At 38.7% G+C, this 15369-nt stretch overlaps 1 protein-coding gene across 7 annotated transcripts in view; it reads right to left on the bottom strand.

The window, feature by feature from the left end:
* Positions 1–15369, bottom strand: part of cntn5 (contactin 5) — a 118378-nt gene that overhangs the window by 13586 nt on the left and 89423 nt on the right. For 2 of the 7 annotated variants that reach the window (XM_046074224.1, XM_046074225.1), the window contains exons 13-17: positions 7856–7983; positions 7269–7468; positions 5438–5558; positions 3825–3983; positions 123–272 (exon numbers count right to left, since the gene is read on the bottom strand). In XM_046074224.1, coding sequence (XP_045930180.1) covers positions 123–272; positions 3825–3983; positions 5438–5558; positions 7269–7468; positions 7856–7983 — 758 coding nt within the window. The remainder of the gene's footprint in view (positions 1–122; positions 273–3824; positions 3984–5437; positions 5559–7268; positions 7469–7855; positions 7984–15369) is intronic. The other 5 variants (XM_046074226.1, XM_046074231.1, XM_046074230.1 and 2 more) reach the window with 5 other exon arrangements.

Below are 15369 nucleotides of genomic sequence, written 5' to 3' on the forward strand. Positions count from 1 at the left end.
AATAAGTCATCAACTGGAATTGGCACTTAGTATATTATATAATACACGCCTGATTGCTTATGTCTGTCAAAATGTCACTTGATTATTGTGTATATCCAGCACTGATGGCTTAGAAGATTTACCTGCTTCTTTAGTCCTAACTCCTCTCGAAGGTGCACTGGGATCTCCAGTGCCGATCATATTGCTGGCCACCACCCTGAACTCATATTCCACCCAGGGGTTGAGCTCCACAGCCATAGCTGACTCCATGTCCCCTGTCACTGGGTCTGGGTCTGCAGACAAGAGTGTTGCTTATGTATTTATTTAATCAGGACAAGGGCCACATAGCAGTTTTGCTTAACATACAGACTAAGCCACATTTGAAAGTTCTGTACTTGCCAAGGCAGTCACCTGACCTCAGTCAACCAACTGAGAAGGTGTTTCGCTGCTTAAAGCCAGAATGAAACAAGCAACGTGAACAGCAGAAGTGAAGATGGCCTCACCAGGGAAGATACCAAGTGTCTGCTGATGTCTGTGGGCCTTAGCCTAGACTTATCATTAACTTCAAAGGATTATATGCGATTAAATATGATGACTTTATACAATGACTTCAAAACTAAACTGACTTGACCGTGTCAACTTGTCTAATTACTTTTTGTTCCCTAAAATTGGGGGATAATTCCTGTAATGTTTACACCTGTATGTAAAAGATGCGAGTTGACGCTTTAACCTTACAGCCATTGTTTCATTTCAAATCCACTGTGCTGGAGTACAGAGCCAAAAATGTACCATTGTCTTAGTTCTTCTTCTCCTTCTCTCCAGATTCACTGTGACTTGGCAGGTTTTTACACCAGGTGGTGACGATACACAATTTATTTGAAACCTCGTATATGATGTTGTTTTGAGGTCTGAACAACAGCTTAGTAGCAGCTTTAAAGCACATTTGGAGATAAAACTTATAATTACATAGAGGGATGCTGATTTCAGTCAATTTTCACAGTATCTACGGAAGACTTAGAGAGTACTGTAATTACAAATCACATCCTGAGACTGAAAAAGGGAAAAAGTTTTATGAACGTATTACAAGCAGGTAACACAACTAATCTAGTTATTTCACGGCTGCCATAATCAAGCTTTGTCAATATTGATCCTGCAACAACAAACAAACATTGACTGAAAGCATATCCGTGTCACAAATGAACCAGAGGTCTCTGCACTAAGGCAACATTCAGTGAAGGAGTAGAGCTTACATCGTTATCATCATCCGAAGCAGCTCACAATGAGACCACTCTGTCAAGCAACCTGCTCTTCAAACATGAGCTGATAACTCTGTTTGCAAGGAAGGGGAGCTAAGAACCCAATCCCCTTTATGCTAATCTTAACAAGTTCAACACTGACAATACATCACAGACACCTAATTGTGCTTTATCGAATTAAATGTGGTTGAACAGACATGATGTGAGAGGAGTGTATACAAAGTATGATTTATATATCTGTGGGGATGAATCATTATCACACCTTAAACTCTGCTATTATTATCACACGGCATATTAAGATGGATTACACACAATGCTTAGCAAGCCTTCATCCTTTAATGCTAAGTGATAGTAATTGATGGTTTTTCTGTCAAGTATCAGAAAAAAAGAAGCTAATTCATTTTTAAGCAGTGAAAGGGCATTTACACTAAATGAACATGGGTAAGTCTTATAATTCAAGCACAAAAAGGTTAATTTCCCACTAACCGCTGATATGACACCGAATAAAATTCAAAGCAATGACATTTGATATAGGCTCAAATTACTTTTTGCAAGTTCTTTTGAACAACAGCCAAGTTCAAACACAAAACGAAAAAGAGAACTGCATTTCAGCTTCTTAAACAGGCATCTGAGAAGAAAGTCTTATCCAGATTTGGTCCACGGCAACAGTGTAAGACACCTGGGGCCTCATATATAAAAGACTACGCAGCTTTCATACTGAAAGACGGCGTACTCGCAGAATTTGAAAAGTATGTACGCACAGAAATATCCACATGTATAAAACCAGGTGTACGCCAGGTCCTGCGCACCTTTTATACATCCCAATCACCGTGCACATGCACGAGCCACATACCCTGCCTTGGCTCCTCCCATAAATCTCCTCTAAACCTCCTAAGGTCCAAATAACAACAGCCAATCCTGCTGCAAAACAGTGAAAAAGAAAAACTTCACTAAGTGCAAGATTGAGGTGCTGATCCACTGAAGTGGAGGCGAGAATAAATATTTTATATGATGATTTGCACTCTTGAATCAGCAACAAACGCAAGACGACAGAGTGGCAGAGTGTCACAATGTCAGCGCAGCTGGCTCAGAGACTCGTAATGGCCGAAATAAAGACAGAGTGGACGTCAAAAAAGACGAGAAAAGATTCTGATACAGAAATCGAGGTGGAAGCTTTGGTTGATGCAGCTTGTTCACAAACAAAAGAAGATTCAGAGAGTTTAAAAGAACTATATTATTCTAAACAAATAGGTAGAAAGGTAGAAAACGCTTTGTTGATCACATCAGACACACATCTGTTGGCTTCCGCTTCTAACAGCTGACTGCCAGAAACAGTGGTTAGAGCCTACTGGTATTTGTACTGGGATGGCATGGTTCCATTAGGTTGGTCTGTTTAATGCTGGTCCCAGTTCAGCGCACATATCCAAGAACACGACTCTAGGGAATCTAAATTGAAGTATTAGCCAGTCATCATGATGGGCCAGGAAATCTTCATGGACACTCAATAGTCCTCTGCGGTGCTATTGCACAGCCATGCAGCATTATGCACGTGTGTCACACAGTATTTATATGTTTACACAAGTCATACAAAGTCATACAAATAGGTGTCACACCTTGCCAAAATGATCGCTTCAGTCAGTGGTATCCCCCACCGAGTTAAAAAAGGACTCAGAAGCTAAATTCATGTCTAATAAAGGGGAAAGGCGATCCTGCACCCTGCCACCTGACATTATCCTGGCTTTAGGCTGGCAGGTTGACAACATGCCATGAGTGTCCATGGCTCCACTCCGGCTCTCTCCTCTGCACTCCAGAGGGGTGATGAAATATTTAGTGGACAATGATTTAAAATTTGAGTTGGCACTTGACTTATTTTATTTCTTTTACAATTGAAAGGTGCTGTATGGAATAGTTATGGCTCACTAACGCGAGCACAAGTAACACTGCTGGTTTGAATGTTTAAATGATAAAGTGATAACATGTGACATGATGTGAAATTAAATATGTGAGAGCCATCATTATCTATTCTTCTCACATTCAATTTTATTTTGATATTAATCCACTATATGCATGATCAAACTTTTATTGTGTATTAACGGACATAATTAGGTTTTTGATTGACTACTTCATTGACATATGCACAGTAACTGGAGTGGAAACGCTATTTTGAAACAGTTGGTGAGTTTTGGCACTCTGGAGTTTACTGACAGAGTCAGACAAAAGTTTGCACATTCCGCACATTCTTACGGCAGCTCAAGAGTTTGCACATACTCTTTTCATGTTAATTTTTATACGTCCCACGTGTGCATGAAAACCAGCGTACGTAACCTTTTTGTGCGTAGGCAGCGTTTATACATGAGGCCCCTGATCCTTTACCATTTTCTGGATAAAATTTTAGTCTAATTATGTTAACATATAAATGTGATTTACCACAAGAATTTTTAACTATGTCTTGAAACCAGTAACCTCACTTTAGCTGGGCAGTTCACCATCTCTAAACATGACAATCTTGGGCAAGATTAAGGCCTTTGTATATGGCCCCCACATTAACCTCACGGATCTAGATGATACAATTTGCTCCTTATTGATTACCTGTTTTGACAGTTTGCCAGCCTAATGAAAATGGGCTGCGGGCTTGTAAATTATAGGTGCTGATAGGGCTGTGGTTGTCCAGGCCACGTGTCCAGGACAGGGTAGCTGTGGTATCTGTGATCTCCTCCACAATCACCACTCCAGGGGGTCCAGGAGGTCCTGGTGGAAAGAAGGTTAGGAGACGTAGATTAAATTACAGATTTGAACGACTGAACCACCAATGCTTCAGACATGCCAAGACACAAGGGAAGAACAAAAACAATCTCTGCGCTTTAAATCAATTCTAAGCTTGTCCATATTGTAATGTTTTCATCATGCATTGTTGCTATTAGACACACTATTGGATGCAAGCACGCATTAAGAAGGATGTACAGCTGTATGCATTGGCAACAACATCAATTCTCTGTTGTAATCTTTGTGCAAACAAACAACGGACAAGAACACAACATACTAAACTGAACCAGGACAGATCTGCTGCCAAGGCTTTCATTCTGATTAAGGGATACTGAAGCGTTCTTTTCTGGGGGTTTTGGAGGCAGTTTGCCAGTTCTGCTGAGCATAACTGTGTGGTAGACCTTTCTGTGTTTTAATACAGCTGAACATATGTTTACCTCAGCTTTCAGAAGTAAATGTAATCTGCAAGTGCAGCAAACGTCTAAGGACTCTAGGGGGAACAGCTGTAAATGAAAAGCTGGCAGCTGGTATGCTCAATGAAAACCAATGTACTGTGTCCCCAAAAAGTGCCCATTAGAAGGTTGCACTGAAAGGTGCATTTGCATTTCACGACATTAAGATGCATTCTGTGTCACTACAGGAACAGCGCCCTCTTTTTAGTGTCCCCAAAACCATGGCATTAATCTCCCCCTGTATTTGTGCCTAATATTAAATGACAACCATTAGATACATCTGATACTATACTGGAGATGGATGATACGGCTTAAGTTTATGTCACAATATGTTCATATAAATATTTTTTGTGATATTAAATGATGTGTGTTAAGTTTTGGTGGTTTTGGTCATGTCATCTCTCAAAGAAAGGGTATGAAAAGTTACAGTCCTAAACTATGTATACATTTTACTTCAGAAGACAGTCAAAAATAGACCAGTAACTGTGTGGACAATAATCATCATGGTACATTATCTGCAACAACGAGAAACAGCCACTGAATCTTATTACTAGACATTTCAGCCAATCTGTTTAACAGCATATATAAAACCTGTTCATGCAGACAGACCGTCTGTCCAGCCACAGTCATATTGACCATAAAAAATTAGTCAAGATTGTCAAAAGAGGGCAATAATGTGGAAATAATCGTTCAACTGTCTCCACCAGGAGCAAACGTCTGATGTAATTAACCAACTTCCCACAGCTGCTGCCCCTGTAACATATTTCCTAGATTCACAGAAAATGTTACCATTATTTTACATTATTGTTAGCTGCTTTAAATTCACCAAAAACTGGTAATTGTTGTAGTGTCCATTTCCACTGGAATAAACGGTCCAAGCAGAATTAAGTATGAGGATAACATGTGAACTCAGGGTAGTGGTTCAGTCCAGTAAAGAGTGTAAAAGACGTCACAGTGTACTGGTGCACTGACAAATAACAATCTCACCTCGCACAAGAAGTTCAGCCTCTGCAAATACAGTGTCAGCACTGGTCTGAGCCCGGCAACCATACTTCCCAGCATGCTTCAACAAAATGCTCCTAATCATCAGATCCACTGTGGAAGACTGCTGCAATTGGGAAAGAAGGAATAAAAAAGTTAAGTATTAAGCAAGCCTAAATGTGCTTGACACGAGAAAGTGTGATTCCTTAACATCTTGTAGAGGCTCATGTGGCTTGAGAGATTCCTGTTTAATTCAGGTACTTGCATGCTGCTACATTCTTTAGCCACTCGTATTTTCTCTCTGTTGAAATGAGAAATGCCTAAGGCTAGACTGGGAATAATTCAAGGTCTACAGGAAGCTGTTTAGCACGAAACCTGATTAAAATTACAAACCATGCATCAGCCAGGAATCTGTTGTGCCTGTAAAGGATTGTGACTGCAAATACTTTCTCTCCAGAGCATCGGTAGTAGCGGAGGACACAACAGGACAGATGTGATTTTAACATCCACTGTTGATAAACTGGAATAGTGACATAAACAGGACTCCCTAATCTCTAGCAAATTTGTTTTTAACTTAATTTTATGGTTTAGTCACTAATGATTTTTACTTTGAAAATATACACAACTGGAACTTTAAGCAAAAAACAAGCATTAAACTGTTCAGGATAACAAGAGTAATTTCTGAATCTTGTAAGTACAATTTTCTTCTTATGTTTCATTATGATGCATCTAAAAGAGATACATCAAAAAGGGTAAACTGACCCTTTCAATTCACTTTACCACATAATGACTTATGTGTAGAAGACATTTAGCATAACAATGTTGTATTGTGATGTTTCTTTGCTGATAGTTTCTGTCTTCGATTGAACTGTTTACCACAGACAACTCATATTAACCAGCCAGTGTGATATATCAATATGGAAAAAGCAGAATGGAGAGTGCATTCGCATATATGATCCCATAGCAGACAAAATATGGCTAAGCAATGAATAAATTACAGCTGGTGATAAGGAAAAAGTAAAACATGGGAGGTCTGAAAGGGTCCAGCAAAAAGCGAAAAGATTAAAAGGTGAAGGTGAAATGGCAAAATAACAACGCAACCTTGACCTGTTCCAGATGACTAATGTCAAACAGACAGACAAAGAAAGAAAATAATGGGTACAATTAGGCTTGTAAATTTTAGAAGGAGTCTGGCTTATGTAGCTGCTGCGAATGGATATGCAACCATTCTTTTTACAAAACCACAGCTTGATAAGAATGACGACCATAATTCAATTTACGTGTCCACAAAAGTAGTAATGTACATTAAGAAACTTTTTATTCACCATATCTTCATTATTTTCCTTCCTCCATTAGTGACTCTGTTTCAACCTTTATTACCTTTCACATAGCCAGTCTTCGTGTTTTCATTTTCACAAAGAGATACAGTTTCACAGGTGCAACTCAAAACAATAGACTAGACTTTGCTAAACATGATTATATGATTCAATAGAGGTCATTGATTATACCCAAGGTTATCACCTTAAGCGGAACTGATTATTTTTTATAGGTATAACAAGTGTTTGGTACAATGAGAAGTACACTTACAATCATTACATAAAAAGTGCAAATGGAAACAACAAAATAATTTTAACTTTAATAACTGATCCTTATGATGAATTTCAATCAATCCATTTGGGCAAGAAGTCACCTAAACAAAAACACAAACAAACAAACAGCCATATGTTTACACTTAACAGATGGTGACAGGCGGAGACAAGTGGACAGACAGACAAACAAGTAGATATATAAATAGATAGGACCATGACCAAAATGATAAATTCACTCTTAGTCTTACTTTTGCTCTTACTCTCGCTCTTACTGTTTGGATGTATTCAAAGTGGCCACCATCCTGCTGAAAGTTGATTGGTTTCTGGTTGAAGAACCACTGGAAAGCCACATCCAGCGATGTGTCATGTGTCGCCTTGCAGCTCAGCACCACACTCTCCCCCACAGTCACTTCCACTCTGCTCGGGCTAAGCTCCACACGCATGGCCTCTGGAAGCACAAAGCTGCTACACTGTCACCTCAGGCTAACTCAAAGCTAGCGTCAAGCAGCTGCATTTGACTGTGACATCACTGCCAGAGCATTCATGAGAACCTAACTTGGGTAAAAACACTCACCTTTGTCAGATAAATATCCTGTTTGGCCCTGATCTAGACTGTAGTAAAGCATACAGTGCAGACAGAGGCTTTTAAACTGTTAGTGTGTCCTTGTAATATGATTCTTGAATGTGAGAGCCCTTGGTTCACAGTTGAGCAAGCACAATAAATTTTCTGGCACCCGAGTAAATGTGGGGGGAAAAAATGACATTGGGGACTGTTTATTGGTGGCCGACTTGTGCTAATTTGGCAGAAAATAAAGGCCCCCAGGGCATCACTTACCTTTTACCCACAGTATGGCAGTCATCTCTGCCGAGCCCAACTGATTCTCTGCCCGACACACATAGTTCCCCTCATCCGCTCGGCTGGAGTTAACAATTCTCAGAGTGTTGTTCCGTAACAACATAATCCTGTGAGAAAGGACACAAAAATCAATACTGGTATGAGAAACAAATTCACGTACAAGCAGCTGCACTACATGTTCAGGCATGAGGTTATATGTTTATGGTTGTGTTGAGTTAGCAATGTTCACTAGGGATGAGAAAAGAAAAGTTAAAACAAACTGCTCAGAAATTCTTGAAATAATCATCCACAAAATTTCAGTGGAAAATATAAAATAAAAGTGTCTTTACACAGAATTGATGGACAAAATGTGTCTGACAAAAAGATGTTTGTGTTAGGAAAAAGGACAGAGGGATGTGAAGTCAAGAACAGTGTTTGCATTTGTTGTGTAACCTTCAACAAGCGAACATGAAAATAAACCCTTTTCAGTAAAGATCAATGGACAATTTAAATGTGTTAATGAACCTGATTTGCAGATAACACTAAATAGCCCTACCTTGACCAGGATTAAAACACAGATGTTATTAAAGATACAGATTAAAGTAATGGGACACATTGTCAGTAGAAGAAAAAAAGAAGTGACACCACTATTGAAGTATTGATGTTAAGAACAAAGACACACAGTACTTCTCTGACTTTCAATTTGGGCACAATGATGCATGTATTTCTGATCTTGTGCCTTTGAAAGAACGCAATAGGCAGCCATTGCAGTAATTCTAATATAATTTAAAAAGTATTAAAGGAAAATCTTACAACAACATTTGTGGAGAACACTTCACAACATGAAATAAATAGATATAGTTATAATTCTTTGGCCATCTGCATCAATATTTCCATAAATAAATAATAAATAAATAAATGGTACATTCATCATGCACAATGTTCAGGAATCCAGGTGACACACGCTAAATAAATTAAATTAATAAATTGCTGCATTCAATGAATCTAAAGCAAAAGCTGTCAAACCAAGATGTGCATATCACCAAGCTGTCCTCTAAGTGTAATGGAGAGAAAAAACAACACTATGCCTGCATTCATAAGGAGCCCCTTATCCAGCTGAAGGACACTTGCAATACGGTATTAACATTTCGCTCTGACTTGTAAATAACAGCTTGAAAATTAGGTGCTTGACATCAGCTAGCAAAGGATGCACCACTGGAAGCAGGTGTGCGAGCAGATGGCTTCAGAGCAGGAATCATGTAAAAGTATAGTATTGTGAATTATGTTGGGTCACGCTTTCAGCATGGCCTACAGGGGTGGGAATGAATATTTACAATGTTATATTTTTTATTAGAAAATGTATTGTATCCTTAATCAAACAATTGAAATGATGGAGGGTGTAAGGTATTCTCATCTTTTAATTTGATTCATATTGCTTGCCATTTATATTTACAATACTAAGCTCTTTGATCACTGGCAAGGTGATTGAAGTTGGCAAAGAGAAACTCATGAAGGCGTGACAAAATCTTGCCACAGACAGACAATACAGAAGCAATCTGAAGCCAGGAGACATTTTTCAAATTAGGGGGGAAATTCACATCCTACAAGGACAGTGAGGCAGAAAGGACAGGATAGGGACTGTTGGTATACAGAATATGCAAATCATTTAAACCTTAGGAAATTAAAAGGAAACCTTAGAAAATCACAGTAAACCCATAGCATTTCAAATTTTCAGATTATATATATATATATATATATATATAATCTGAAGCGAAGTACCTATAAATCAATCAATCATCAATACATATGAAATCATTAACCTTTAATACATTATTAAACATTTCATATTTTTTGTCCACACTCTTAAAAAAAAGAGTCTGTGTGTTTCAATTGAGTCTGCCACATATTTTCAAACTAATGGGATTAATACTTTCTATTTAAGAGACAAAAGCCCTGAACATTAGCGGAAATCCATGTTAATTACAAACCTTCATTAAGTCAGCACAGCTGTCAATGCCAGATAAACGTGAAGCTGTTTCGATTCCTCTCCTGTTCTTCGAAGAATAGAACGTCTCTCCATCCATAAACTCTTTACTTTACTATATGTAATGGCAGAAAATCCTTGAAGGAGTCACCCTGGCTAAGACCAGAAAACGCACAGCTCTACTTGTTTGTGTCGGCTTTTTCAGAAGGAAATCACAATGTTGATCTCCAGTTGAACAGTGACCCCCTAAACACACTTTGTTATCCAGTTTGGTTATTCACTACAGTACTGTCAATTTGCGACAAGCATCCTATTATAGCATCAACCTCTAATTGGATTTGTGTTTTCTAAAAACACTATGTATAGCATCTTAAGGGGATCTGTGAGAAAAGTTACACTTACTGAATGGAGAAATTCTGATTTGAGATTATGAAAACTTGGCCACATTCATATATACTGTAATGCCAGCACTTACTAGTGAATGATAAATTACTCTGAGGGGAGAGATTAACTAACTGCTTTGCCAATATTTTTTTCTGACCAATTTTCTGCTCTCTTAAGAAACAACTTTATCTTAAGTCAGATAAAAACAAGATCAAGGTATATGAACAGGTATGAATCTCCCCGTGTTGTACGCCAACACCACTGAAAAATAGATTTGCAAGGGTTTGACAAATACCTCAAAGGCTTTATCAGATCCAGACAAGCCAGGCTCATTAATCACCATTTTGGGGCAACACACTCACTAACTTATCCCCATCCATCAGTTCTACTGAAGCCAGCTCTTTTATAGAAAATAGACATCCAAAATGACCTCTGAGGAACATTTCTTTTAATGGTAAATTAAATGTTTTGCAGATTTGCACCAACATCTGAAATAACCAAATTAAACTAATTCCTCAATACTCTGTTTCCATCCACCTGTTAGAGGCATGAAGATTTGTCGCTGCCTGTTTGAAAGAGCAACACACTGAGAATCTGATTATCAACTGGCTGCCCTTGCTGCGAGGCTGTTGAACAGAAGAAAGACTGCTGAATCTTGGCTAATAAATAAAGGTCCTGTTCTCTCACTGAAACTGGGGATTCTCAGCAGTGACTGATAATTTCAGTGGTGTCGCTCATTTTGATTGATGTACCCTCGCCCCGCTCAGCCCCCTCTAGGTGCAACAGAGAGATGTTTCTCATAAAATCTGATGCATCAAACTGCATGTGAATTCCAAATACAATTGTGCGGTCTAAATTGTCAGCATCCCTGAGAAGGAGGTGGGGTTGAGGATGATTCTCCAGAGCTTTGCCAGAACCTAAGGTGTTTTATTTTAGTAGTGACACTTAATTTAAGTTACAGTAATTACTGTGATGTGTTGCAACTAGACATGTACACAATTCCTCAAGGGCCTGAGCTGGAAAGATAACATTTATGCCATGAAACTATGATGAAAAACAATATAAAGATATTGAGAGAGACACACTTTTCATGATTTCATGCATGTTTGACAGGGCAATTAACTCTCTTCAAAATATTCTATTCTCTAAACCACATGTGTCAGACTCAAGGCCAAATCTGGCCTGCCACGTCATTTTATGTGGCCCGTGAAAGCTTAAAAAATTCATGACTGTCCTAAAATAAAAATCTATGCTGCCATAAACTACATCTCCCACAATGCATGTCGATTTTGTGACCCGAGAAATGACGGCATCCCGCCACTAGATTGCGATGTTTCCACCCCAACTACGGTAGTTTTCCGACAAGTGGAGATGAGAAATGTATACAAACGATCCCTAAATGTCCAAGACGAGAAAAACTGATGCAGAAGCAAGGCAAATTCATGAATGGTGGTAAAGTGAATACATGTTTGTGCTTCAAGGCTAGGCCTATGTCTTTTTTGTTATGAGGCAGTATCAGAGGCAGAATGATGAAGGATCAACGTTAGTTAAGGCTCGTGCAGACTACACGACTTTAAGCGTCGGCCGATGGCCGTGCTGTTCAGACTACACAACTTGAGTCTTGAAGTCATGGCGTTCGGTGACAGGGGGTCACACACTAACGCTGACAACGACTCTGTCACCCGACACTGGTCTCCAAACCACGTTTGGTCAAGAAAACACAGGTGAAATGTCAAACGGGAAATGACGCGAACCTACACATAAAACAGCTGTTGTTTGTTATTATAAAGATACCAATTAAAAAGACAAAGAATCTGGGTGAAAGGATGGAAAAGCACACTGCAGGTAGCAGGAATTGTCTGAGCTACAGAGAGAGCTGGAGGGGAGTAAAATGTGTTTTGCGGTGAAAAAGTAGCTACCTGCTCTGCCAGGTGTCTGCTGTCGGTGGCTGGATGTGGACGTCGAGTCAGCCGACTTACAGATATTTGGCATGCTAGATATCTGGCTGGCGTCGGTGATGTGTCAGAAATGTGTCGGGGAGCCGTTTTGACGCGTCGGTGAGTAGTTCACACATAACGACTGGCGACCGCAGATCAACCGCTGATTTATCACAGCCTGACGGTCGCCGAGCTCGACGAGCTTCAAATCGGGCTAAAAATCGTGTAGTGTGAACTAGGCTTCGGCTACAGTAGCCTAAATGTCTGCATTTTTCCAGGTGATCAAACGATCTCTCATTAGTTGGATGTATGACCTCTGCAAGGCTGTGTGCAGCTGGACTATTTGTTTTATCAAATGCCATATCTGTCCCTCATGTTATTAGCAGCTCACAATTATTTGTTTTACCAGGGTTCTGCACCTCTGGACTGTGAAAAAGTGAAAAGTTACTGTAAAAGATTATGTTTGATGATATTTGTCTTTGTTATTTACTTGAAATGTTTATCTTTGATTGATGTAGCAATGAGGGTTTTTAAATCTGATAAATTCATTTATTTGTTATAATAACACAGACGTTTTCTTACTTTTTTTCTAACTAAGGCTATTTTTTTTCATCTGATAAATGTCCTTAACTTGAATACATGATCAAATAAAGAGACAGTTATTTAACAATATGTTAAAGAGTAGTTACATTTATACAGTCTTACAGTTGCAACTGGCCCTTTGAGGGTAATCGTAATGCTTATGTGGCCCTTGGTGAAAATGAGTTTGACACCCCTGCTCTAAACTGTGCACAAGAAAAAAATCTGATGTTATTTATATAACAGGGCTCTAGTAAATCTATCATTATGCAAAAAAATAAAATGTATACGATCTATCAATGATAACAGCAAACAGTTATTCTGCCTAAAAGTCAAAAATATTTCATTTCATATTTCGTTTCATTCCAGACACTGAAACAGGCCCTCCAATATATTGCTATTTGGGATGCATAGTAAAGAGCTCAAAGCAGATCTTTACTTCAATGATATTTAAGGGCACACAATTATTTTGTATGAGTTTTACACATTCCTCTTACTTTACAATACCACATATTGTACCTGTACAGCATTTAGAGCGTTATGACATTATACTGTGCAATAATACAGATTTGTAATAAGTAGAAATTTGATGTACTATTTCTTCTGAGGTATCTATCTACCTCTGGTTATATTAGGCCATTGCAGATAATGTTGCAAATCAGCAATGTGACACAGTATGTCGTCTGATATCACATTCACTAGTTTTTTTTTTTGACACAACCAACATCAGCTATCCAGTATGTAAAAAGCTACTTCTATTTGAGAGTAGGACAGGTGGCTTCTAAAGAGTTGCAGTACCTTTTATTTGGCTGCATCCTTTTGTCTCCTCTCTTCCATGTTATCCGTGGTTTGGGTGATGCTCTGGGTTTGCATTCTAGCGATACATCTTTTCCAAGAGTGGCAATGACCCGTATGGGATTGTAGACAAAGATAGGTGCTGACGCTGTGTAGACACACACACACACACAACATTTAAAGGTGTATTTTTAAAAAAGAAGTAAAAGAAGAAAATAATGTATGTCATATCATGGTAAACACACCTATGTTCATACTGTATGTGATTTATTATTTCTAAACTTTGGCTCTTGTATTTGTAAGAGATGTACAATCATTTATCTATCTTTAGATCGAACGGCACCTGCCCTCTAGTGGTAAAACAAGCTTTCTAAATGCAGTTTTAATTATTGTGTCGTTGCTGGAATGTAACAGATTTATAAACGTAATACTCGTTACACCTCTGCAACTGTGGCATTTCAAAGTAATTATTTGAAAAATGCTAGAGGGTTAAGACTGACACATCATGACTCAAAACACTGCTTGATCAAAATGCTAATTTGTTTCGGTGTAATAACTAGATTTTCCACATGAAGTATTCCAAAGAATGCTTCTCTACATAACTATGCTTTTAAGTGCTGTATAATGTACCATACTTAAGTCTTAATTCTGGGCTAATTCAGTATCCACTACAATTATACAAATATGCATTGTTTTTTGCAGCTTAATTCCTAAATAACTGTGAGCATGTTAATAATGATATGGTTGGATGATTTGTACTACTTTGAAAATTAATTAATTGAAAATTGTTTTAACTTACATTTAACCACCCTACCTAAGTAAATAATAAATACATACTATAAACCTTTTTAACAGTCATGGCTTGCTCAAGATTCTGAATTAATCAGTAATGGTCTAAATAAGCCTTTAGGCACTAAAGTTGATGTGGTACTTGTATAGAGCTGTATTACACATCAAGGCCATCTAGAAGCTGCAAGGCTTTGTCAACCATGATTATTCAAATCCCGAATGATGCTTTATAGGTGACATTATCCACAATGACAATTCAATCCCATCTGTAGCTACAGGCTGACCCCTCTCCCTGTAACACTTGTGTCTTTGAGCCTGAGTAGTTGCCTTAATGGCAGAGGTCCCTCTAGACATGAAAAGCAGCAGAAAACAGAGAAGTTGCTGTGTGTATTTGTTTTAATCAAAATAAGAGCAGGCCTGTAGCTGGTGGCAGCAGTACCCTTATTGCTTCAGTGCTACCCTCTCAGAAGAGCTGGATCTGGGACAAGATCACAGGCATGAGGGCAGCCACTGCCCCCATGTAGCCTCCAGTGATCGCTCATCTACAGGCTGTTATTAGCCATATAATCTGTCCTGATAGTGTTTGCTTGTGGATATCTTCACAGAGCACAGGTCACTGGGAAGTGATGCCTGGGGGTATAGTTATGAAAACATTCATCACCAGCTTCCAAATATCATCATTGTGACTCTGACTCTAAGGAAGGCAAAAGCACCTCCTCATCAGCTTAGATAAGGCTTATTAAAAGCTAAAACTTCTCACTCTAGCAGACAACGCTGTGAATTCAAATTTAGTAATCCAGTAGTAACAGAGGTTGTTTTACACAGATTTAAAACTGATAGTTTAGGGATAAACATGTCATAGATCTTCCACAAAGAACGTTATCCATTTGCAATAAGATTTTCAAAATGCCACAGATTCCCCTTCAAAAAAGGGCACGCCACACAGACAGTAAATCAAACTGTCCCTCGGGGATACACAAAAGGGGAATGGGTGTCACCAGATGTGTCCCAGTATTGAAGATGACAAGGAGAAAATAGTGCATCAA

The sequence above is a fragment of the Micropterus dolomieu genome, linkage group LG17, assembly GCF_021292245.1.
Source record: "Micropterus dolomieu isolate WLL.071019.BEF.003 ecotype Adirondacks linkage group LG17, ASM2129224v1, whole genome shotgun sequence".
Classification (NCBI taxonomy): domain Eukaryota; kingdom Metazoa; phylum Chordata; class Actinopteri; order Centrarchiformes; family Centrarchidae; genus Micropterus; species Micropterus dolomieu.